Source organism: Podarcis muralis, chromosome 3, assembly GCF_964188315.1.
Source record: "Podarcis muralis chromosome 3, rPodMur119.hap1.1, whole genome shotgun sequence".
NCBI lineage: Eukaryota > Metazoa > Chordata > Lepidosauria > Squamata > Lacertidae > Podarcis > Podarcis muralis.
In genome coordinates, this window is record NC_135657.1 from 75,994,291 (window position 1) to 76,021,659 (window position 27,369).

General features: G+C 43.5%; 1 protein-coding gene across 7 annotated transcripts in view; it reads right to left on the reverse strand.

The window, feature by feature from the left end:
* The window catches only part of KLHL32 (kelch like family member 32), a 68,671-nt gene that overhangs the window by 21,737 nt on the left and 19,565 nt on the right, over window positions 1-27,369 (reverse strand). For 4 of the 7 annotated variants that reach the window (XM_028723013.2, XM_028723010.2, XM_028723011.2 and 1 more), the window contains 3 exons: window positions 26,686-26,793; window positions 18,574-18,672; window positions 5,952-6,167 (listed from right to left, as the gene is read on the reverse strand). In XM_028723013.2, coding sequence (XP_028578846.2) covers window positions 5,952-6,167; window positions 18,574-18,672; window positions 26,686-26,793 — 423 coding nt within the window. Of the gene's footprint in view, window positions 1-5,951; window positions 6,168-18,573; window positions 18,673-26,685; window positions 26,794-27,369 lie in introns of those variants that run through there. The other 3 variants (XM_028723012.2, XM_077926148.1, XM_028723016.2) reach the window with 2 other exon arrangements.

The following is a 27,369-nucleotide window of genomic DNA, read 5'->3' on the forward strand; positions in this document are numbered from 1 at the left end:
AGCTAGTTTTGAACTGCAATTTGTTGGTTGCTGCACTTTGTCGTTTATAGTTGTAATTTTATGTCGATATTTTATATTTATTAGTTGCCTCTGGAATCTGTGGTTAGGGGACAAAATGTTAATGTTAACTATATGTTTCAAGTATTTATTTTACAGGGTAAGAGTGTGGCGGAGGAAATCACTAAATAAATACTAATACAGGTGGGTAACTTGCAACATCAAAAGGGCAGATAAACTCTCCAGCGACAGATTACCAGTTCTTGAGCTTTGGGTCCAGAGAAGCCGGACACAGCCATCAGAGCAGATGAAAGACCTGCACATGGACCAAATTTCTCAGACTGCCATTATCCACTTTTCTTAGTCACTTCATTCCTTTAGCTCCATAAATTCTGATTTGTGGCTTTTGAGGGTTTTTCTGCACAGGTTATCAGGCCCTGCAAGGGCCAGTTTTGTTTTGCTTTTTAATGATTATTATGTCCAGCGTGTTTTGGTTGTGTTTGGAGGTGAATATCTGTTCAAACTACTCAGCTATGAATGGTCATTGGGCAGTCTTTGGCAAGTTGCTGTTTCTCAGCCTGACCTCCCTCACAGGCTTGTTGTGCGGCTAAAATTGCATCCTTGGGGAAAGGTCATGATACAAAACATTATCAATAAAACTACCCTTTTCTTCTTCTCTATTCCATTTCAATAACTATATAATCAGACATCCGATTTCAGATGTACAGTCAGAGCACATTATGAGCTGCCAAGGCAGGGACTACAGCTCAGCACCGCAGGAGATTAGAGCCAGTAATGGTAGCTGCATGAACATTCATGCATTTCCTGATCAGCAGGTTGCAGCATCCAATTTGGGTTCTTCTTTTCCTTAAGGTCTTGGCAGATAGATGATTACCAAGGCTGTTTTGTAGAACTTTCCGACTGACATAAATGTGTTTTTCCTCCCTTAGGCTGCATCCTCCCTTCTCTATTAGAGCCCAAGTTCACAACAAAATGCTTTGTATTACATGAGCCTCAAAGTGGAAAGCCTAACTACACACACACACTTGCTATCTGTTATCTACAGTTAATGTTGCCAGAGTTTTCTCCCATATATATCCACTTTCAGAGTGGCTTTCAAGTTGACAAGCCGTCTCTAACATAGCTAGATTTCACAATTCTTCTCCTAATCTCCAGCAATGCTACAACATTCAGATTCTCCTAATTACTTCTTCACAAATTAGCTTCACTCTTTCCTTACTAAACTATATGCCTTGTTTCCCCCTCACTTCTTCAGAGAGAGAGAGAGAGAGAGAGAAAGATATCTTTGGAGAGGGAGAAAAGTCTGAAATTATAAATATATGGACAGAACAAGAAACTTGTGTCGACCTCTGGGTAGATTAGAAATCTTACAGATGCAACTCAATAAGGGAGGGGGTTGAACTTGTACTATAGACAAATAATTCTTCGCGACAGCCCTGTCTCTTACTGCTGCATCAATGGCAGTATGTCAAATGCCACCACACTGATGCAGAACTAAATGATCGTCACATGACCAGAAAGAGTCAAACTGATGTGCCCGCAGTGATTCATCATAATCATTACCCTCATTATTTTATTGTTTATATATCACCCCCTTCTTCTCAATGAAGCTCAGGGCTGTGATGACCTACCTCCCCACAAGTGGTAGTGGTAAGTAGTCGTTTCAGATTTTGAAAAGTGATTTTCATATAGGAATCTACAGCAAGACCTCAAAGCCTGCTTAAAAAGGAAGAAAAGAAAAACCTTTCTTTCACAAAAATCAGTGAATTTGGATATCCTTCCTTTGTGGTTAGTTTTAATTTTTTTTTTATTTATATCACATTTGCACACACAAATAACTCACACTAAAGTAGAACGACTAAAAAAAATAGGTCAACAATGAAATGAACATAGGTTGCCTATCATTAATTTATCGGGAGGGGGACATAAAATGCCTTCCAGAATTATTTTTTAAAGCGGGTCTTCAACAGCATCCTAGAAATGATTAGAGATTTGCCTCACTGCCTTGAAGGCCCTTGTCCCTGGAATCTAGTGCACCCATCCACAAGACCAGAGACCAGGGCTTTTGATGCCAATTTTAAGACTGACAGGTTACTATGGGCAAAGATGGTCCTTAAAAGAAATACATAAGGACCAGGTTAGGACTTATAAAAGGCTAACATCAGTAACGAATGCTAATTGCCCTGCTTTGATGCTATGCCTATCAGTGGGCGTAGGATGCACGGTTATTGGCCTAGAGAGACTGCCAGCAAGTGGACCAATGGGAGGCCCTGGCCAAACTGATGTATAACTAATGCATAAATGTTTTCCTGGGTGCAGACAAGTCATGACAAACGCTTGCTGTTTCGGTGTCTGTCCCGATTCTGTAAAGGCAGCAAGGCTCTGCAGGTTGGTTTGTAAGTCTACATTTAATTCTAAGAAAGCACCAGAACTGATCCCTCTGGCATTCTGGGCATCCTTCTATTGTATCCCTGCATTAAACCCCTCACACTAGCCCTTCTCTGAGCCTGTGAATCAGAACAGTTGCATGTGGTCTTAAATACTGGCAGTAGAGCGTAGTGGAGAAAGGAATAAGGACCCACACCCACCCACCCAAAATGGTTCCCACTCCCAGACTCCAGGCTTAACACAGGCCAAAGTCACAACAGGGTGACTTTTGCCCATGGTTGCTATGGACTGCGATAATAAGGAGAAAATGGCCTTAACGTTCTTATTGAAAGCAAATGAAATATAATCAATAAAATGCTTTCAGTCTTCTCATTTAGTTAAATGCACATAGGGCATTTTGGTTTAAAAACACTTAAAACTTTTCAGTCTTGTTTATATCATCAACATCCCTCCTCATCACCCTCACTATTACTAGAAGCGCATATTTCACAGCAAACAAGAAAATACAGAACTATATACTATATATATTATATATTCCTTGCAGCTCAGTGCTTAGTTGAGATAACTTCTATGCGTAGTCAGACCTCAATAGTGTTCAAAAAGTCAGACATATATTTTTCGTCTAACTACCTAAACCTGAATCTACATTGGCTGTGAGTCATCGCTTCAGTGACACAGTGGAGGAATTCTTTATGCCTAGACAATATTGCCATCCACTCCAGGGGTCCTGCCCTTGGGAAAAGAAAGGAGGAGAGACACCATTAAAATTTTGGCCGATGCTTATTGGAAGCTCAGCCAGGGGATGATGCCTTGGGGTGGAATACTAAATCAGACTTATTCCTGTGCATGCATGCATGTGCATACACAACATGGCTACATATGGCATTGCCAATGTCACACCGATTAACGTGCTATAGTAACCAAAGAGTAATATTCCTCATAAGCTTCCCTAATACATACCCCCCCCCAATCATTTGGGTCAATTTCCTCTTCCTTTCCTGGCACCTCCTGCACTGTTGTTGTCCTTTAAGACACGGGATGGGGATTTGTCAAAGTCAATGAGCACTTTATTAAAGGGAGAGTGCTCAGTAATGAACAATTCAGCAATTTAATGAGATTCTGTAGCTCTGTCTCCAGCCTGTATATCAAGTTTCACTTCTATAAAGCACCCTGACACTAATCCTCTGGCATACCCAATCTTCACCCTGGGCAGAATATTAGATTCTTCCATGGTATATTGCATTACCAGTATAACCTTAGCAAAAATGATGAACTTAACTACACTTGAGGCAACAGAGCAGGCCTGATTTGATTTTCCTGTATTGGGTTGACTATGAGGGAATTACTTATTTACTAAGATAAAGCAAAAACAGTTTCTTATTGCCCACTGAAAGCTTGAATTGGCAAATATTTATGTATGTCTTAATTCATTCTGGAGGACCAGGAATGAAATATATATATATATATTTGCCCACAGCAGTAAAATAGCTTAAATATTCTACGTAACAGCATTAGTAACCGTTAGAGAGGCAATTATGATAACACCTAAAGTGGTCAGTGTACAGTTTGCTGCCACTCAGAAAACAGCACATTAACCACCGAGGAACACAGTGCTAGCTACAGAATACACACCCTTTTTTTCATGGGGGTTTCCTTTCTGGAAACCTAAAATACACCAAAGAAAACACCTATTGTCGTCCTTCAGTACAGGAAGAGAGACACATTTTATGAAAATACAGGGCTGCATTAGACACCCTGGAACATGGTTAAATGGTTCTCCTGAAGGCACAAATTTTATGCTCACTGCTCAAAAAAGGTATACAAGTGGCGACCATTTTGTGCACATTCAACTGACGTGCAACTGCCTATGTGACAGTCCTTTTGGACCCAGAAGAGGGTAAAATGGGGGGGGCGGGGGACAGGGGCAAGGCAGGCTTATGCATGTTCCACCAATGCACACAGGGGGCAGGAATGGAGCCTTTCCCCAAAATAGTCGCCACCTGTACCCACTATTCCATCCTTCTAAAACAACAGTAAAACACCAAGACACTGGCTACCACCCATCCACTGCTCTAAACACTTGCACAAGTAGCCCTTCCATCTGGCCCAGTTCTGATGTCCTGCTACACAAGAATGTGTCCCAGTGTCCATTGAGTGTGGGGAAAGATCCTCTCTTTGCAATTTTAATTGTTAGACTCAGATTTTGCCGAGTGATTTTATTGTACTGAACCTTTCAGAAATTTGTCTATATGCCAATAAAAGTTTGAGATTGAATATTCACCCCTCCTTCACCCCTTTGAGAAGGGCAAAGGTGGTTATACTAAGGTGCTGCCAAGTCACTCTGTAAAACGCTCCTCATGCATAGGCCCTATAGAATGTCCTAGTAAGAAGTGCCCACTTGCAAAGAAGAGCCTATTGCCATTGTAGCCCAGTTCAGAAACTTGGTGATGCCACCCAATTCTCAGGGATAGGATGTGGGGGTGTCCAAGGATCTGCGAATTACTGGAGTTCATGTGGACATACAAATTTCATGAACCAGTTCCTTTATCATCATCATCATTGAGGTTGTTGTTTTAAACCCTGCCCTTCAACAAACTTCCAATAAGCATAAGCTAGTATTGGGAAAATAATACACTAATGCAAGAGGTGTAAGATATACTATGTGCTACTGTAGTTTAAGATGCTTACACTAGATTTTCTGGCTTCCATTATATCTATATCTATATTGCATCTCTTCCTTAGCAAAACACATTTAAGGGATGGCACTGCATTTTTGTCTCATTGCAAACCAGATTACACTGCACACCAAGGGGCAGCACAACAGTCTCTCATCTTAATAATTTAGACCACACAATTATGCAACAAAGCAGAGAATGTGATCTCCCAAATGATTTTTTTTTAGATCAAACTAACATATTTTGCAGATATAAAAACCAAGGGTGCAACCCTTCCCAATGTACTAAGAGGTATCCAAAGGATGTAACAGAGGTCACCTTCAGAACACATGGATGGACACTCAGTGCATTAGGACATTACACAAAATAGGCCACCTAGCAGTTCGAAAGCACGTCAAAGTGCAAGTAGATAAATAGGTACCGCTCCAGCGGGAAGGTAAACAGCTTTTCCGTGCGCTGCTCTGGTTCACCAGAAGCAGCTTAGTCATGCTGGCCACATGACCCGGAAGTTGTCTGCAGACAAACACCGGCTCCCTCAGCCTGTAAAGTGAGATGTGCACGCAACCCCCGAGTCATCTGCTACTGGACCTTACAGTCAGGGGTACCTTTACCTTTATCCTTGCCCAGCTCTCCCCCACCCAAGGGTTTGGTCATGAAGCATGAGTTCTGCTGGAACAGCATTCCATTGCACATGGTCACAATTCCTCAGTACACAGCCACAGTCAGATTGTGCGTCAATAATTTTCATCTGTTGCTTCCACGAAAAACGTGATTTGTTCTTAATCATTTTCTTTTCTGTAATGCTCAAGGGTCCACAGTACTAGTCCTCCTACAGTTTAACATACACTTCCACTTATCTTTGCACTTTACCTGCCAAATTTGTTCTTCGCTCAGTGACGTGAGTCGGTCACTCTTCAAGACTTCTCGGATGAGGCAGTATGGTAGCGTCAGGACTTCTTCTGGGTGGTTCTTCTGTAGCTCAGATAGGTGTTTTACCAAGAAGTCAACCACCGCTTTTTCCAGTAAAGTGAGGTTAAATAGGTCAGCAAGTTTATATAGGTCCAAGTAATTAAAGCTATTTAACTCCTGGTCAAATAAAAGAAGAAGAAAAATTAGGAGTACGAAGTTCAAGCAGAACTGAAAAACTCTGCAATGTGTTCAAACACTGCATATTTATGGTATAGAAGAAAACATGGCAATCCAAATTAATCCCAAATAAACCCTACCTTGTTCCCATATGAAATAATTCATTTATCTACAGACAAAGAGAAATTTTAGGGGCTAGAAAGGGAAGGTACAGTACCAACTTAGGGACTTCTAAACCAACATCTGCTGATTCACAAAAGAACAAATGAGAGACAGATTAGCTAGTGTGTAAATCAATCAAATTTCTTTTGTAACAGGGAAATTTGAGAACAATCTACAACAGCTGTCACACCTTCCTTGGCTTTGGGTGAAGATGATGATTTGAGGGCGTTTAGATTAGATCCCTCAGGAAACCTGGTCTTTCTTAGGGTGGTTTAGAACAGAGTTATAGGGGAAGAAATTCCACCTAGTCCCTGAAAGAGCATCCAGAAGATGAAATGGCTCTGTTTCAGAGAAAATATATTAAAAACAATCCACATATGGTATCATGCCCTGATGAGATTTAATGTATCTGCTAGGTACCATGTCCCCAGTTTTGGGAGAGGCCTAGTGCTAGGGTTTGAAGAAGTTATAGCCAGCAGGGCACATATATTCATCTCTGGTGGAGTGCCCACAGTTTTTGAGATTTGGGGATACAATATCCCAATGTCATAACTTGAAAAACAACTCGCTAACATCACTGAAAGTACAAGGCTGAAATGTGATGAAAAAATAATGGATTCAAGTGTTCAGACAATTATCGGTTGATGTTGTTTAAGATGTCAGGTCCTTTGAATAACTAAGATAATGGTGATGAGACCCATAATGAGAAAAAAATATTATGCCGTCATGCCATTGCAGTTGCTGAGTCTTTTCTTTTGGCTGGAGTTATTTGTTTGCTGATGTTTCTATTTGATTCAAGTAAATAATTGTGGTTCGGAATATTATTATTTTTAAGTGTGGGAGATGACTTCAGATGAAGAAGCCCTTCTCTTATTTCAAAATAAATTTGTGTTTCTTTAACAGTGCACCCCATACAAGGCTTCTGGAAATTCAGGAGAGTTTCAAAAGCAGGTTGGAATCTACCATTCCAAGTTTTAAAAAGATCAAATGGGGAGAGCCCAGTCCTTGGGCTCATCTAATGCAGCTCTTCAAATCCTGGCCAGTGTGAAAAGAAAAATTATTGATATTAGCTATCACAAGCACTCCCTATATTTTCTATACCGGCATGATATAGTGTTATCACATTTTATTCTTGCAGTAACCCTGTAGGAAAATCAGGCCACAGTACAGTGACAGGCTGTGTAGACATTTGAACCCATGCCTCCCAAGTTCACTGTTCCACACTCACTTCTCTATAACCTATGCTTTCACTCAGTGTTTCTCAAACTTAGGCCCCCGGGTGTTGTTGGATTACAACTCCCACCATCCCTAGCTAGCAAGGGATAATGGGAGTTGTAGTTCTGCTTTTTAACCACTGTTTTAACCACTGGGCTGCAGCTATCAGCTACCTCTCTTCTACATATGGTCAGTCTGATAAACAACTTGAATATGGAGCTTTTAAGGATCTCAAACTTTGTCCCACATTATTCTTTTAAACAGCACCGAGTCCTTGCCCACTCAGGATACAAGAACTTTAGTTCTGAATTCCACAGCCAAGGAAGCTAAGTATATCAGCCTCCTCCAACAAAATTCACTCCATTGTAATACCAATCACTTCTTCAGCTTAAAATTATACACTGTGATACACTGCTACCCAGCTGATGAAGCTGCATGCCAAAAAATGTCATGCTGAGATTGTGAGATGTATATTACTGATCAGATAACCCACCTTCCAATCAGTGATAGGGCTTTGGAAGCATAATGACATGACAAAAGTACAGGAATTGTCTGCAGGAGTTGAACTTTTTATCTTCTTTTGGTACCCACCCCCCTAAAAATATATTAAGGCAGTTATCTGAAACATAGCAATCTAAACTACCTCCTTGGAATGCATTTCAAAACAAAAATGTTATAGGAACAGTAGTATTTTTTAAGACATCTACTAAAAAGTAATTCGGTTCAGAAATGCAGTTATAGTTGTTAGGAGCAATCCAAAACTGACCATAGCTTGTGATAGCAATTTCACTTTCAAATGCTTTACCATATTATTATTATATATGTTGCATTGAAGTCCAATGAATGTCAACATACACATGTGAAAGTCTGGACCATCAAACTATTTATTTATTGTTCTATATAATGTATACCATCAACATAGCTCTATTCAACTTTTGTGCTTGCCTGCAAATTCAGAGGTACACACTAATGAATAATGTCGACAATCACTGGTTGGCTTCCCCATCCCTGTTTCCTGTTTTGTTACTCCCATAATCTTATATAGGTTTGTGATACTACAGAGAACTCAGGTGGGAGCAGGTTCCTTCAACTTGTCCTCAAGTGTTGCACTAGCCTACCAGACACCCAGATCTCTCTTGTGGGTCAGGCAGATAATTTATAGGCCCACTGCCAATCATCAATTCTCAGTCATCAATGGTAGCCAGGTTTCCTGCAGGCTGCAATAAATTATATCACTATTAGCTATTGGGCACCTTTGTAAGAAAATGGGGCACATTAAACTAAGGAGGAGAATGCCAATACTAAATGTTGCTCTACTGATGCACGTTCAAATGGCACAACCCAGCCAAAGCATGCTTAACCCTACTCATTTCAAACTGGAACGTGTAAGCCTATACCATATAAAAATAAGTGAGGCTCACAATATTTATCATTGATTGGATTATGCCCTGTTTCTTAATTCAGTGACTGGATCCAGACTTTCGTCCTGCCAGGAAGAGCATTCTCTGAGTGCAATTCTGCTCAGAGTATAGAGCAACATGGAAGGTGATACTTGAGGTTGCAGGGGAAGGGAGGAAATCAAAGTTCCCCACTGCAAGCACTGGTTCAAAATACTTACATGATCAGAAGGAGCTTTTCCCATCTAACACATGCTTTTTATTACTATTTATTCATGCAGTGATTAGCCTGGTTGGTTAAAATGTGATCGAGCGTACATAATTTAATAACACTTTAAACTGGCTGCCATTTTTAACTCCTCTTTATTTTATTGTGATATTGTTTATGAATTAGTTCGGAGAGGAGTTGTTCTGAATTTTACTGTTAATTGCCTTAGGCATTTTTTTTAATGGAAAGGTGGAGTATAAATGTAAAGAAGCGAAGCAAAATACTCTAGTGTTTTGCTTCATGAGAATGCTCTCATAGCTTGTGAATGCGTGTCAATTCTTTTCAAACTTTGTTTTAAAATTAATTCAATCATCTGTATTCTAGAAGCCTTACTGAAAATATCATAGGAACTTTTACACACGGCTGCAACCCTCTGAACACTTACATTGGGAACATAACATAAAGTTGGAAGGTACTTCATCTAGTCCAACCCACAAGCCAATAAAAAAAATGCAAGTAAAATTCAGGGGGGGGGGTTACTTTAAAAAGTAAATGTGAACAAGATTGGGTTGCAGAAAGGTTTAAACCGTGAGCGTGCACTTATTGCATCAGATTAGCAGAACTTTTACAAGAGAGCTTGCAGGATATTTTTCAAAGTGCCCACACCCCTTATAAATGATATATATGAGTCCCGTGAATTTGTATGGCTCACACAGCTGCAAATTATAATGTACCTATGGCTCTAAACATATACACATTACGTATGCCAAAAGAGACACCAACTACAGTGTATAGGAAAATACTCATCAACATTCTATTTTAGTATTATTTCATAACACTTGCTTTTCTTTATACGTTTAAGAAAAGCACTGCATGTGCCACCGAAAGGATGTATGTAAGTAAGAGGCTGATAAATGAGAGTTAATCACAACCAAGTACACAGCAGAGTACAATATACCTCTGTTCCTGTGTGCTGTGCTATAAAAAGAAAAGAAAAACACAAGGAGAACTAAGGGGAGAGACTGCATTTCTTTATGACCTTATTTGAAAGATAAACTCCTTAGGGAAATACAATTTATTCAGATTATCAAGACCCTGCTGTGCAAATCTACAATCTGGGAGCACACTACAGAGATCAAAAAATATTTACTTTATTCTGTTGGGTATAAAAGCTTCTAATGAATGCATAATTAAGACAGGAAAAAGTGTATACAGCTTTAGAAATTCCATCGCTCAGCCAAGCCATTAATATCCAAGGCATCATACCCAGTTGTTACCCCACCTGCTTTGTTTTTGGATTACAGAATAATTATAAATCAAGGTATTACGTGATTTTCCATCCATATACCACCAGCCCTTCCTAGACGCAAACATGATGCACTGAAGGTGATTTTGCCCCTCCCTCCATCAGTTCCAAGATGAAACAATAATTCAATTTAAAATATCAAAAAGTGTATATACTGCAAACTACCAGCTAGAGGTACAGAGTTTGTATACATATCTGAACAGCAATAAAGAGATGGTTTTATCCTTAACTGGTTGCATTTTATGACAATAGATACTAATAAGAAATAGGTAATATACTAAAATTACGTGGAAACCATATATAAAATCCTTTCTACAGAGGTTAACCTCCTCCCCCAAATATACACAAACACATGCAGAGAGAAAGACCGAGCGCACTTGGCAAACCAACGTCCATCCTATATTAAATGCCAGATTTTTATTTGACTATATAATCAGACACTATCTACACCTTAGATTTGGCAGATCAACATATATATAAGAAAGCCAGTCCCTTTCAAAAGCACTACAATTTCCAGCATTTTATATCATTTGCCACACCATAGCTGTATTAACCCTGCAGAGGCTTAATTGCAAACTCACATCTATTGCAGCATAATATCCACACAGGTAGGCATACTTTCTGCGGCAAAAAGCGACCATGAAGCTCCTCTACAAACCTCATTGACATAATTAGGATTTATGCAAATATCTCAAGTGTTCTCGGGTATCTTCCATTCATTCCAACTGGTATTTAGGCAGATAAATTCCTAGGATATCTATCATGTCATTGATAAATAATACAACAATAATGTATCCATCACCTATTAACCAAATCTTCTAGGAAGCACATAGCTTGGATCAAATTATAAAACGAAACATCCAATGAGATAAAGGAACATTAGCCCAATTCAATGTAGGATCAAAAATATTAAAATACGTTAAAAGGCCTGGGTAGACAGAAAGACCATGGCCCAATGCTGACAAGATGTCATAGACATCGAGTGGGCCACTCTAGGGAAAGGGGGGCACCACTGAAAAGCTGCCCACCCCTAGGGTTGCCATAGGTCCAGACATATCCAAAATACTGCAGTTGGCCGCAGTGCCTGGGCAAAAATGGAGAAAAAATTCCGGGAAAATCTGCCTGTGTTGCAGTGCTGTTTTTGCCAACCCCCCCCCAAAAAAAATAGTTCAAATACAGGGTTGTGTTGTTGTTGTTGTTTGCAATTTTGCCCAAAAAGCTAAGCTTTTCTGTACAGATTTTCACTATTTTAAATAGGGCAACCCTCCCCACCCCAGATTAAAAGCACCATTTGGTTTCCCAAACTGCCTTTCCCTATATCTCTCCTGCTAAAAATGCCCCCCCCCCTTCTAATCCTAGTCAAGTCATGTGCTTTAATACTAACCATGGTTATCTTTAACTTGGCTTTGCACAATCCCATCATTATCATGAATGTTGTTTCAGATGTTATGCTAATCACAGTTAACTGAAAAGGAGATGAGGAAGGTGGGGTACAGGAGATGGAAAAGAGGAAGTCTGCATGTCCACAGGAGACTTTTGCTCTCTTAGCTGTGGTTCAGAGATTGAGAGAACCAGTCCTGTCAAAACCATTACTGTTCCCAATACAGTGGTGCCCCGCAAGACGAATGCCTCGCAAGACGAAAAACTCACTAGACGAAAGGGTTTTCCATTTTTTGAGTCTTTCCGCAAGACGAATTTCCCTATGGGCTTGCTTCGCAAGACAAAACATCTTGCGAGTTCTTGCGAGTTTGTTTCCTTTTTCTTAAAGCCGCTAAGCCGCTAATAGCCATGCTTCGCAAGACGAAAAAACCGCAAGACAAAGAGACTCGTGGAACGGATTAATTTCGTCTTGCGAGGCACCACTGTATTTCACACCCTGCGCCACATCTTCCCTGCTAAGTTTCCTTTCCAGATTTGGCACTCTTTGTATGCTCAGGGCTGCAACCAGCAAGGGCTCTTCACATGTGGCAATCTGTTTCCACCCACAGGTCCTGCTTTTTTCTTTGAGGCAGGGGTCTTCAGGATATTTCAAAGCCTTCTTGACTGCAATGGCACGATAGAGCTCTGATGGCCTGCAGATACATTTTAGAACCTACTTCTTCAGCCTGATTACCCAACTTTAAGATACACTTTCTCTGCTCCCTACCGAGATTCCTGCATTGCGGGGGGTTGGACTAGATGACCCTTGGGTCCCTTCCAACTATATGATTCTACCAACCCAGGGCTTGCCAACAAGAGCAGATTATTCGAATTTCATATGTACTTTTCATTAATTCATTCCAAGTACTGAACATGTGTACTTATTTTTTGTGGTGCAGGTTTCATATTTGATTGGGGCTTTACTTTATGTAGTGGGACGCGGGTGGCGCTGTAGGTAAAAGCCTCAGTGCCTAGGGCTTGCCGATCGAAAGGTCGGCAGTTCGAATCCCCGCGGCGGGGTGCGCTCCCGCTGCTCGGTCCCAGCGCCTGCCAACCTAGCAGTTCGAAAGCCCCCCCGGGTGCAAGTAGATAAATAGGGACCGCTTACCAGCGGGAAGGTAAACGGCGTTCCGTGTGCTGCGCTGGCTCACCAGATGCAGCTTTGTCACGTTGGCCACGTGACCCGGAAGTGTCTCCGGACAGCGCTGGCTCCCGGCCTCTTGAGTGAGATGAGCGCACAACCCTAGAGTCTGGCAAGACTGGCCCGTACGGGCAGGTGTACCTTTACCTTACTTTATGTAAGCATGAATATATATATAGAGAGAGAGAGAGAGAAGGGAGAGAACAGAAGTCCTAGGGCCCACCTAATAAGTTTCCCACTTTGCTAAAAGCAAAGCAGATTATCACTTCTATTTTAGGCTGCCGAAAAGAATAATCACTCAAAACCCGGCAAGCATCTGACAGACATCTGAAGATGAACTTATTCTTTTCCCATCTTAACCTTTCTCAGTAGCTTTTGGATGAGAAACAAGATTTAAAATATGAAGGCTACTCATTCTTCAGAGATGTCTATTAACATGGATAAAAACCAATTTAAAAATTTTGTGCATGTGGGTGGATAGGACTGGGGAAGCTGAAATAAAATATTCCTCCATTTCTTTCCAAGAGCTAAAAGGGCTACATGCATCTGGTACTCATATTTCCTATTCTCTCACATTAGAGAAGCAAGTCTCCTCTTTCAGGTCACGTATCCCACATAAAAGTGCTAAACTAATGCCGTTTAATGACAAATTAATGTCCATGAATAAAAAATACACCTCTAATAGCATAGAGTAATTTGCCATTACAATATCATCATTGGACATGCCCCTGGTTTAATACGATGTATTTAATTCATAACTTAATGAGTGATATATAAAAAGAGAGAGATGAACCCTGCAATTACATTTATGTGAGTCTGTCACCTTATTTGTAAAACCTTAGAGTCATTTACATTCAAATTAGAACAAATGAGTGATTTCACAAAGTGCAATGATAAATGACCACTGCTGCACAAGACAGGGCTGTATTTCCTGTGAAACCGTTAACAGTTCCCCATTATTTGTTAAAAATTACAATGCATATTGCCCAGTGTTGTGTGAATAATGACTTTTTTACTGATTAGGTCACAAGACTAATATGGAGCAAAATAAATAATTTCTTTTCATTTTTGTTCTTTCTGACGCTTTAATTTATTCAAACAAGTGGGCTTACACTGCCACCTACTGCTTAGTGGTGAGTATTGTGGGGATTCCAGAGTCTTTCAAGACAAAACAAAATACACCCCAATCATCTATAATACCAGTTTTGTTGTTTTAAAACCTGAAAGCTTCCCACCCATCCCAAGTCCAGTGAGACTCCCCTCTGCTCAAATGCTGGCTGGTAAATTACAGGACATGTAATATTTGCACGTACCAACCAGTTCCACTTGACAAATGAAACACAAATTAAGTGATAAGATGGATAAATATATATATATAGTACACGTCATTATCATTCAGCAAATATCTGAATGAATGAAATCAAGATGCAGTTCCTAGATGGATGTCCAAATGCATGCTTATTGCTTCATGCGTCACACCACCAGCACAGATCAAACATCACAGGCAGTGTGTCTTGTGATTCCCTTCTCCCCTGCCTTTTCAAAATGACAGACAAGCAGGAAAATTGTGTGCTCCATGAAATCTGCCACTTTAAGCAACTGCCACAGGGCAAGACCTACATCACAGTTGCTACCCCTGAACCTAGCACCTTTCAGTCAGCAGATGTTCACAGGTTCAAAAACCAAGTTATGGGGGGAAACAACCTGCCTTTAAAACATTATTTGCCGTGTTGTAAGGACTGCATGAATGCAGACGCTTAACAAAAGCTCCTGCCAGCCCATGTGGATTGTAGCACAGCACCTTTTGTAAGATTAATTCCCTGCACATGTTAAACTATGAATTAGCCTAACTATATAGACTTTAGTTGTATCATAAACTAAGCCCCAGTGTCTAATCAAGTCTTTCTATCAAGGTAATAAAAGCTCCCGGGAAGAAAAACCACAACACTTTCCAGCACTTCTCCTTGCCTGCCAGTAATAATTCAGATAACAGAATGTAAAAATAGAACATATTGCTGTGATTGTTACTGCTTCTTAATAAAGACAACAGCACTGTATCAAAGAGTCACTCTACTGGACTTCTCTACAGCTGTTGCCACCATAAATTCCTGTCCACATTCTAAGAGGGGCATGGGGCGAAAAGAAATCCTGCAAATCTTTCTAGTCCTTCAATTCAGAAATTCAAGATTAAAACCAAACCCTCGGGAATCCAGCAAACTTCAACACAGTTCAGTGTTGCTTAATTAAAACACTGAGCAACTAATGAGTCGGCAAAAGTTCTAAGGAATTCATGACATTATATACCTTCCAGTTCCTAATTCTCTGGCCAGCTAGTTGTCTACATTAGCTGTATCCTTGAGACCAACCTTCATACCACATAGAAGACAATGCAGTAATCTAATACATGAGCACCTATGGTTAAATTATACCAATCCAAGAATGGTGGCAGCTGTCTTATTAGCTGCAGCTGGTTAAAGGCACCAAGGAACACCTGGGGTTCCAATAACTGGGTCTACAACAACCTGCTCCTTTAGAAAGAGTGCAGCCCCATCTAGGCCAGTTCCCTGGACCTGTGAATAGTTCACCCAGTTCAGATGTCACAGAGAAATAGAGTTGGACATCATAAGCATATTGATCATAAAGGTAAAGGTAAAAGGACCCCTGACCATTAGGTCCAGTCGTGACCGACTCTGGGGTTGCGGCGCTCTTCTCGCTTTACTGGCCAAGGGAGCCGGCGTACAGCTTCTGGGTCATGTGGCCAGCAAGACTAACCCGCTTCTGGCGAAACCAGAGCAGCGCACGGAAACGCTGTTTACCTTCCTGCCGGAGCAGTACCTATTTATCTACTTGCACTTTGACGTGCTTTCGAACTGCTAGGTTGGCAAGAGCTGGGACCAAGCAACGGGAGCTCACCCCGTCACGGGGATTCGAACCACCAACCTTCTGATCGGCATTCCTAGGCTCTGTGGTTTAACCCACAGCACCACCCGCATCCCTATATTGATCATACCTCACTCCAAATCTCCTGATGACTAATTCCAAATATGATTTGATGTTAAACAGCACTGGAGATAATATGGTGTCCTTCAGCACCTGTAGCTCCAGAGCCAGGGGGGATGAGAAACACTTGTACAACGTTATCTTCAGGACTGGCCACACTAGTGTCTCCTTCAAGGTGGAAGGCACCACCCCACCCCCACTTAAAAACACCTAGCTCCCCACCTCCAATCTAGCTTCAATCAGCCATGAAAGACAAGGATCAAGAGGATACGTGGTTGGGTGCATACTTGCAAGCACTTGGCACATGTTGTTGGGCTGCAAGAACTGAAACTGATCTCACATTGAAAGGTTTGATGGAGCATTGGAAACCTTACTAGAAGTTGTGTCAACCATGGCATCAAGCTCACTACCAAGGCAGGTGACTGCCCTCAAAACACGCAGCAAGGAAATCACAAAGGGTCTCTGAGGTGTCCTGGGTGGGTTCCATCTACCAATATAAGTCTCAAGAGCCCACAGACCACCCTGAAGAGCTCCACTGGGCAATTACTCAATGATCCAATGGAGTAGGCCTGCGTCATTGTTTTCATCACCACTAAGTAGGCACCATTATGTGCTCTAACTCATGCTTGGTCAACTTTGCAGTGGTACTTTCACCATCTGCTCTGGCAGTCATGCAGCCTATTTAATAGCACATAGCTCCGCAGTATACCAGGGGACAGGATTTACCCCACAGTGTCAGAGAGGACACTATCTCTGATTTCCAGACCACCAATGGTATGCATGCTGCAGTCTCTCTTGACAACAGTTCCCAACACCACACTACAGTAAACCAACACAGCTGGGAAATCTGCTGGGCAGTAGGCTAGGTGGTAAACCAGCAAGGCTAGTCCCCAGAAGGAGAAGTCAACTCCTATCCCAGATCCTCTAGTCTATGTTGATGCTGCACAAAGTACCAGACAAGCAAAGCTGGGCAAAATCCACTCCCCCCAGCTCACCCACCCAGGTCTTGGAGATAAACGCCAGATTGGCTCCTTCATCCACTATCAAAACTAGCAGACACATAATGGAAAGGCATCTGAATCTTATCTCTATACATAAAATGCAATACAGAAGCATCAACATTTAGAATGAGAAAACTGGGGTGACTTGATGAAGGTTTAAAAGATCCCAAATGGACAATGTTTTTCTTGAAACCAAGCACAAAATAGTGGCAAGCTTCCAAGCTTTTCAATAGTTTTCATCAGGCAAGATGTTCACAAGAGTAATGCAACAACAACAATAAAAAGCGTTAGGGTTGGTTAATGTTATTCTAGATTTGCTGTACCCTATACAAACCCTATGGCAAATATAGTGGGGGGGGGGAATCGCCACAAGGGGAAACAGTTATCTCGCCACTTCAAACTGCAGCAATAGATCAGACAAGATGAGTGCCATTGGCTCTACTTCTCTTCCCTTCAACCCAGTAATCTGCAGGCAAAAAAAATAGAGGGAAAAGAGCACCCTAAAGCCATAGAAATGATGGGCTGAGACAGCCATTTGCTCATTTTTTGGCAGACCTGTAAGTAACTTCTATTTTGAAAGAGGGGGGACCATTATATTGCAGAGAGGGTAGCTAATCATTTGTGAAGCTGCAGACACCCACCAGCGAGTGCTCCAGATGCTCTGTGAACCACCTTTCGCAAAGCATTCACTTTTGTGACAAAAGCACTGAGAAAAGAACTATTACAATTCAGTGATTCTTTATTTTATGTTTTGCAGAAAAGGAACAGTTTCCAGGTCCCAAAAATGCTGTTTTAAAATGACTTTGCATTCTACGCACCAAAATGTCTTTATCTGAAAAGGTTTGGGTAGATCCGTTGTTGTTGAAACAATGCTCTGCAGGAACCCTGCAATATAGCTGTTTACTTGTACAGAAAGTACATAGGCAATATTGACCCTCTTTAGCCTAAAGAATGGAGAGGAAGGTGCACAGATGGAGATAGGAGCAGGGTACTTAAAGCACCACCTAAGCCATGAAGGTCTAAACATAGCACTATGAATTGGACCTCAAAACAGACTGGAAACCAGAGCATTTGGCATAGCACAGGTGAATCATTCTCATAATGTGTATAGATGTACTTGTGTTTATTGTAATTTGTTTGAGTGTTTTGATTGTGTTTGTAAGTCACTTTGAGAAATTTATATGAGTAAACTGACAAAATAATAATAATTATGTCCAGTTCCAGTTAGTAATCTAAACAGCAATATCCTGCACTAATGGAAGTGTCTGAACAATCTTCAAAGGCAGCCACATGTGCCACACATTACAGTTGTCTTCTCTGGAGAACACAGGGGCATATACCTGATTTCTGCCTCCCCATTCCCAAAAGAAATCCGTCCTGTACAGATCAAAGGCTAAACAGAAGTCCAGTTCAAAGTCTTAATCAAGGTATTGTGTAGTTATCGCTTCCTGTCATACAGCTGAAGGTGCTCATCCCGACCTCACACATGTAACACAGACTTAAGAATTAAGCTAAGTGCAACCAAATAAAGGGGAGAATCAAGCCCCTTAGCCTTACCTGGATAAGATAGTGAGAACATAAACTAAGCATTTCCAGCAGCTGCAGATGGCTCCCTGCAGCAAGCACATCTTGAATCACACCTGGTTCCAAGAGTACCTATATTGGGGAATAAAGAGAAAGAGAACTTGTAAGGAACTTGTCCTTGAAAGTGCTCTGCAAAATATTCAATGTGATATTTGAAGCTGTCAATTCTTACAACACTCCAGGTGCATAAAGTTTTGCATTTTGTTTGAAAACCCTTTCAAACAAAAGGTTTAACTACAGTTAAAAAGCAGGCACTGTTTTTTCTCCTCACAACAGACAGGAAGGAGAGAGAAGCACTGCTACTTATTTCTGTAGCCAGCAAATATTATTAAATTACACCTATTAACAACATTTTCCTTACAGCAGATTCATACAACCAATATGCTGAATGGTGCCCACTTATTGCTTTAGCCCATGTTTTCTCAGCAGCTCATGGTGAGGGGAGTCATCGGGCTAATTTGCCTTGCGGAGAAGCTGCCAGATTTGCATACTACTACAAACATATCCCCCTTCATGGATCACTGCCTTGCCGTGGCGAAGGGGCTTGAATAACTCAGAGAAGCTATGAGCTATGCCGTGAAGGGCCACCCAAGATGGACAGGTCATAGTGGAGAGTTTTGACCAAACGTGATCCACCTAGAGCAGGAACCGGCAAGCTACTCCAGTATCCCTGCCAAGAAAACTCCATGGACAAAGACAACAGGCATATAAAAGTTATGACACTGGAAGATGAGCCCCTCAGGTTGGAAGGTGTCCAACATGCTACTGAGGAAGAGCGGAGGACGAGTACAAGTAGATTCAGAGCTGATGAAGCGGCTGGGCCAAAGCTGAAAGGTCGCTCAGTTGCGGATATGCCTGGAAGCGAAAGGTTTTCCCAGTAGTGATGTATGGAAGTGAGAGCTGGACCATAAAGAAGGCTGATCGCCGAAGAATTGGTGCTTTTGAATTATGGTGCTGGAGGAGACTCTTGAGAGTCCCGTGGACTGCAAGATGATCAAACCTATCCATTCTTAAGGAAATCAGCCCTGACTGCTCACTGGAAGGACAGATCCTGAAGCTGAGGCTCCAATACTTTGGCCGCCTCATGAGAAGAGAAGACTCCCTGGAAAAGACCCTGATGTTGGGAAAGATTGAGGGCACAAGGAGAAGGGGATGACAGAGGACGAGATGGTTGGACAGTGTTCTCAAAGCTACCAGCATGAATTTGACCAAACTGTGGGAGGCAGTGGAAGACAGGAGTGCCTGGCGTGCTCTGGTCCATGGAGTCAGGAAGAGTCGGACATGACTAAACGACTAAACAACAACACAAACATATCAACACTGATCACACTGTTACCAAAAGAAGTCAAATATTGTCAATATGTCCACCTTGTGTGCATATTCACTAGAATGTTCAACAGATAACTTATTTGTTTTGTTTCTAACTTTGCACAAATGTAGCTACTTTACACTACCACAGAGATATCCCCAATGTTTTTGTCATCTACATGAAGCTTTGCACATTAGCAGTTTTGAGATCTGCAATTGAGCTAGTAAGGACCATAAACAAAACAAACAAACAAACAGAGGGGGGATGTGAACGTAACACATTCCAAGTAATTGTTGTGGGAAATTACAGTCAAACGTTACTGTGCATGAGTGCTTGTTAGTGCATGAAGGGGTTACGACCATAGAGCTCTATTCCTAGATTCAGCTAGGTATTCCCCCTCTTTTCCATGTGGAAATGAAGCTGCTTCCCTTCCTGTTCCTCACTCTTCTCTTCCAGCCATGTAATCCACCAGAACGGATGTATCTGAACTTCATCCAAGTTCAGATTGCATACTTGTAGCTATATTGTGTATTTTGCACCCATGAGTAATCTACTTGTGTTCTCCTTGCTGCTGCATGGAACAATGTGGGAATCAGACCTTTGGATTTAGTAAGTAAAGCTGGGAAAATAAAACCTTCTTCACCTGACACTGTAATATCAGCATAGGTACCAGGTGAGCCTTTCTGGGGAGAAATGCCACAGTTAATGAAATTTTAACACTGACCACAAATGACCTACTGTAACTTAAGAGGGTAGGGCACTGATTCTCAGTGCATGGACAGGTACATTTGGGAAAGGGTTCTTCAGGCCTCTAGATCCCAAGCCATATAAAACCAGCTCTTGTGCTGAGAAGAAAACTAACAAGTGAAGCTGTTGCATTCTGCTGCCCATTCTGCCTTAGTACCAGCTAGAGGGGCAAATCTGTGGCCTGTTCAGGCTGAAGGAGACAGCCTGTCTGACTCTCTTGTGTCAGTCACGTGCTTGAGAGTGGGGTAGAGGCAGGCTGTCATTTCAGTGCTGTGCTGCCACCTCTCTCCCTCTTCTTTTCCTGGCAGCAGCACCCACCACCCTCCCTCCCTGTCTCTCCATGTGAATTTATAGCTGATCCACCTGTTTGTGGGGTTTTGTTTTGCCTATTCCATACTGAATAGCTGGGTGCTAGGTATCAGATGGTCTGGTGTACTGTTAATTCGGCTAATCTGATCTTCAGTTTGGTTGATTTTGGTGGTTCAGGAAGGAAAGTAGTTGCATTTTAGCCTTTGGGCACCTTTCTGGGTGATGGGCTGCCCCCGAGGCTTACACTCTGGGCTCTGCATCTCTGTGGTAGGATAGGGGCCTTGAGGCTAAACTGCTTCATCTGACCAAAGCTATGGGGCCTTGAGTGGGTGGCGATGGAGCAGCACAGGCATTCCTACTCACTGTCATGGGGTGACCTTGACAGCCTTGCCTCCCCTTCCTGCAGGCAGGAATTTTGGTCTCCCCAGTGACTGCTGTTGTTCAGGTTCAGGTTTGCTCCTGCAATAATGTTTTCCCTCAACAAGGTTTTTTATGGGTTTTACTCTTAACTGAAGTGCCCCTAGTTCAACCCAGCTTCTGTGTCTGTCTCTCTATTCGGCAATCAGGTCACAAAGTGCCAGGGAGGAACCAGACAGCTGTGTTCTGAACTAAAAGAAGTTTATGAGATGTCAAAGGAATCCCTGCACTGTGGTAACCTACCTGGAATTAACAGCCTATGGATCATTCTGATAAGCTATCTCTGTCCTGGAGAAGTTGTAGCTCAGGGGCAGTCAACGTGGTGCCTTTTCAGATGTTACTGGACTCTCATCAGCCCTGGCCATTGGCCATACCAGCTGGTGCTGATAGAAGTGGGAGACCAAAACCCTCTGGAAGGAACCATGTTGGCTACTTCTGTTGTAGCTGGTGCACTAGGTTTAGCTGGCAAAAGGCATGACATTCAACAGGGCTTTCAGTATCAAGGTTGGCTCAGTCACTTCCCAACTGCAAGCCTGATCTTTTAAGGCTGATCTTTGGTCAAATGCAGCAGCCATCAACAGTACCTCATGAAAAGTACTAGATAAACAAACTTAGATCAAGTTAAGAAAACGACCAGCTAAATATAAAAGGACTGCATTAAATATTATGCAGTGACTGCTAAAAAGCTAAAGACAGATTCAAAACATAACCTGACATCATAACTTAATACGGTGGTACCTCTAGTTATGAACTTAATTCGTTCTGGAGGTCCGTTCTTAACCTGAAACTGTTCTTAACTAGAGGCGTGCTTTCGCTAATGGGGCCTCTTGCTGCCGCTGCGTTGCCAGCACATGATTTCCGTTCTCATCCTGCGGAAAAGTTCTCAACTCTAGCTAACTCTTCCAGGTTAGCAGAGTTTGTAACCTGAAGTGTTTGTGACCTGAGGCATTTGTAACTCGAGGTACCACTGTATACACTTTAAAACATGATCTAATAGCTCTAGACAGTAAATATAATTGCTAAAAATTATTATATAATTCATAGGGAGATGACTATTTTCGTATTGAGAATTTCTCATAACCTTACAAGTGTGTCTAACAACCATTTCTAATGAACACTGCTTCTGCTGAACAGAAATAATGAAGTATTTCCACACAGATTTCCTGTTCCCATTTTAATATCCAATCCTGCAGCACCAGCTGTTTTCACTAGAGGTCTCAAGAAACCCACTTTATACAGAAAAGGAACGTTCTACTTTCCTGCTGTTTAAAGAAATAAATGAAACTGAGAAATAACAGAACATATATTTTAAGGAGATTGAATGTATTACCTATACCAGTGTTTCCCAACCTTTTTTGGGCAAAGGCACACTTGTTTCATGAAAAAAATCTCGAGGCACACCACCATTAGAAAATGTTAAAAAATTTAACTCTGTGCCTATATTGACTACCGTATTTTTCGCCCCATAGGACGCACCGCCCCATAAGACGCACCTAATTTTTTGGGGGGAGAATAAAGAAAAAAAAATTTTTCCCCTCCCCAGGCACGGGGCAGGCGCGGGGGAAGCCCAAGCTTCCCCCGACCCCAGAACAGCCTGATATCCGCAAGCCTAGGGAGCCACACTGGTCTCCCCAGGCTTGCGGAGAGGTGCGTGAAGCCCGGGGGCGCTCTTCAGCGCGCACCAGGCTTCGGGATGCAGGCAGCTCTGCGCTACCCTCCAGAGCCCCGTGCGGCTTCGCGCTGGGATCCGGGGGGTGGCGCGGAGCTGCAAGAAGCCCTGGAGCGCAGGCAGCTCCGCGCCACCCTCCGCAGCCCCGCGCCGGGATCCGGGGGGTGGCGCGGAGCTGCAAGAAGCCCTGGAGCGCAGGCAGCTCCGTGCCACCCTCCGCAGCCCCGCGCGGCTTCGCGCCGGGATCCGGGGGGTGGCGCGGAGCTGCAAGAAGCCCTGGAGGCAGGCAGCTCCGTGCCACCCTCCGCAGCCCCGCGCGGCTTCGCGCCGGGATCCGGGGGGTGGCGCGGAGCTGCAAGAAGCCCTGGAGCGCAGGCAGACCCGCGCGGCTTCGCGCCGGGATCCGGGGGGTGGCGCGGAGCTGCAAGAAGCCCTGGAGCGCAGGCAGCTCCGTGCCACCCTCCGCAGCCCCGCGCGGCTTCGCGCCGGGATCCGGGGGTGGCGCGGAGCTGCAAGAAGCCCTGGAGCGCGGGCAGCTCCGCGCCACCCTCCGCAGCCTCCTACGGAGGGCGCCCGGTGCTCCGCGCTGCTGGCTGCCGCCCGCAAGCCGTGCACGCGGGGGGGGGTTCCCCCAGGCGCCCAAGGCTTGCGGACAGTTGCGCGAAGCACGGGGCGTCCTCCAAAGGGCGCCCCGCGCTCCGTGCTGCAGGCTGCCGCCCGCAAGCCTTGCGCGCCGGGGGGGAGTTCCCCCAGGCGCCCAAGGCTTGCGGACAGCTGCGCGAAGCACGGGGCGTCCTCCAAAGGGCGCCCCGCGCTGCAGGCTGCCGCCCGCAAGCCTTGCGCGCCGGGGGGGGAGTTCCCCCAGGCGCCCAAGGCTTGCGGACAGCTGCGCGAAGCACGGGGCGTCCTCCAAAGGGCGCCCCGCGCTCCGCGCTGCAGGTTCCCGCCCCCCGCCCCGCTTCGGAGCACCGGGAGAAGCGATCTCCCCGCAGCCCCTTGCTTCAAAAGAGGTCCGGGGGCAGCGGGGAAGAAGCGCTGCGCTTCCCGCTGCCCCCGGACCTCTTTTGAAGCAAGGGGCGGTGGGGAGAAGCGATCTCGGGCGCCGCGGCGCGCAGGCGCACTGCTCGCTCCTCTTTCCGCGCAGGCGCCTTCTCTCGCTCTTTCGCCTCCTTTTCTTTCTCTCTCGATGGTCCGCCTACAAAGGAGCGAGGGAGGCGCCCGCCATGTTTGGATTTGCATCCAGCAGGAGATGCCGCCGCCGCCCCGCCTCTCCCGCCTCCCTCCCACGGCACACCAGGCAAGGTCTCACGGCACACTGGTGTGCCGCGGAACACCGGTTGGGAAACACTGACCTATACAATCAAAGTATTATCTATCTGATAAATTGTTTCACATACAACACAATCCAACATGGTTTACTAACTCCTTGTAAGATGATGAACCAGAGGGCTGACTCACAACAAATGAGCAAGTCTCCTATAGCATACCAAGCACTGCACTCTGTGGGGCATTAACAGGGGTCATTTACATTACCCTATAGCCGTCTACTCAGCAGTATGTCCTGTAGAGTTTTTTGGGACTTGCTATCCTTTGGCACTCCAAATGTTGCTGAACTGCAACTCCCATCATCCCTGGCCACTGGGCCATGCTTGCTGTGGCTGATGGGAGTTGTAGTTCAGCCACACTGGAAGGCCAAAAGTTCCCCACATCTGTTGTACAGGATTGTAGTCTTCACTCTCTCATTCTTCCTACATACCTCCCATGTCATCACTATTTCATCCTGGTAAGAAACCTGTCAGATAAGTTAGGCTGAAAGAAAGTGACTGGCCAAAGGTCATCCAGTGAACTTTATAGCTGAGTATGGATTTGAATGCGTTTCCCAATGCTGAGACTGTCTTTATTTAGCTCTCTGCAGAGGACCTGCAATATATAGCTCAGTTGGTTAGAGCACGGTACTGATGATTCCGAAGTTGCAGGTTTGATTCCCAAAAGGGACAGCTGCATAGTCCTGCATTGCAGAGGGATGAACTAGATGATCCTCAGCGTCCCTTCCAACTTGATGATTCTAAGTACCTATAAAGTTCACGTACGTAGGGCCAGCCCTAGACTAAAGTGCACCCCAGTTGAGTATTTATTAAGCTCTGGTTACACAGATCTTTAAAGCCCTAACCTGTGCCTAGAAATGTGACACAAATGGAAGTCTGGTCGAGCCCTAACTCTCAAAAAGCCAGCTGGCCAGACCACTGTCCATTTGCAAGTTACAAGATGACAGCATTTTCAGGTGGTTTCCTCAGCATGTTTGGTATTTCAATCAATATGCATAAACTCACTCCTCTGCATGTCCTGTTAAATTTGGAATGGTTTACCTCCAGGTAAAATTAATGAAGATGGGGCTACAGAATGGCTTCATCATCATCAAAACAAGAACAAAACATATGTTGGAAAAGAACAAGGATAATAAATGAGGCATCCCCTTTTCCCTTCCCCTGGTTGAGACAGAAGAGTAGGATATTGGACTGTACACGGCTCAGGTTTGCTTTGAGCAAAGAGTTATAATTTTTTCATCTCAGTGAAGGCTGTTGTGAAAAGAGCTTTCTATTTACTGGTGGGAGTGGTAGGCACTGGAAATTCTGTTTCAGAAAGAAAATATCCTATTCCCTTGGTAATACTGTACTGATGGACCAAAACCTATTGTGACTAAGACTTTTCAGAGCAGTGTGTAGGAGGCACATGCACAAATCCAATTATTTGCTAACAGCATTTCTGCCTTACACCCACGCAATACTTTGAAATCTTCACCATTAACACTTCAATGGTTTTGAGTCACCTCATGGGCACACAGGCTTCTCACTGCTCTGACAGCAGCTACTAACATTTGAAAGAGCTGTCTCTCAGGGAAGGCATTCCAGCAAATGTAGAAAAACCTCCTGGGCTCTTGGCACACATGGTTAAAATAATACAATACATATCCCTAACAAACAGTGTCTTTTAAAAGGCACAACTCCAGTTGATTACATGGGACTGCACATTTCACTTATGTTAAAATGTGCTCAAGGTGAGTATGATTATAACTGAATTTTTCAAAGGCCAGCCTATTTCACTTAGCCCTTAATTCCCAAATATCTGAAAGACTGTATTTCCCTACAGACCCCCCTGAGTATTAAGATCAACAGCCAATGTCCTTTTAAATGTGATGTGGAAGGGGAGATTATTCGGTTGTCTTTGTTCTTATTTTTACTGGTCTCCCCATCATCCAGATACTGCTATCTCAGCTGCATCTGAAAATCACATCAGTTTCTAAAGTGCTTTGCAATGTGGCATAAAGGACTGCTCTTTTAGAGTCCCCTGTAGACAGAAGTAGAAAGCTGTGCAGTTCTTTCGATCCTGGCCAATGTGTTTTTACATCCTCCCTGAAAGTGTGATGTTGATCTGGAACTGAAACGCTAACCTGTTAGAGAAACTGGACATGGAGGAAGGGTTTAATCTCCTTCATGAGCATAAATCACCCCATGCATGAGATAAGCCAACAGGTGCAAGGCCAGCCAAGCCAGTTGCCATGGTAACATCCCAGTGCCGTCTATTCTAAGGTGACCCCATCTCTTTTATATGCCTGTTAAGGATTTTAGTACTATACCTGTCCAGTGTACGCGAAGTCCAGAGCTTGCTTTAAACCTATGCTTGTGATGCCATGTAAATTCACCTCATCTGCGCCACTTTCAACCATACAAAGGCTGAACATCGCCTAAGAAAAGAAAAGAAAAAATTGTCTACATTACATTGATCAAACTTGGATTTCCTATTAAACATAAGGGACTTTTGTTGCTGCTTTGCTGTTCCCTAATTAAGATAGCTAGTAATACTGCAGTCATTAATCAGTACGCAATTTATTCCAAAAGTAATTTATACTGGTTTCATTTCATAACCAGATATACGTGACAAGCCTGTGATCTTTCAGAAAAACTACTGTGTTTGGACCCTTCCAACTGAAAAGCAATATCCTGCCCGCCCCCAACACCCTCCAAATCACTCTGTGGTCTTGGGCAAGTCTCCCTCCATCTCTCAACACCCTACCCCAACCATCAGTAAGAGGATAACAAAACAATACTGCAGCGAGCATTTTTACTCCCATCCTTCGGTTAAATAGAGTAAGACTTGTAAAAGGGCCATTGTGAGCATACAACCCACAGCTGCTACACATACAGTCCCCATGTGAGATCCTTAAGACCCCTGCTGGATTGCAAACCTTCTAGCAGCTCCCTGCACTCCCACAGATAATCACATGGGAGTAGGGAGGGCAAGTGGGAGTAGGGAGGGCCCT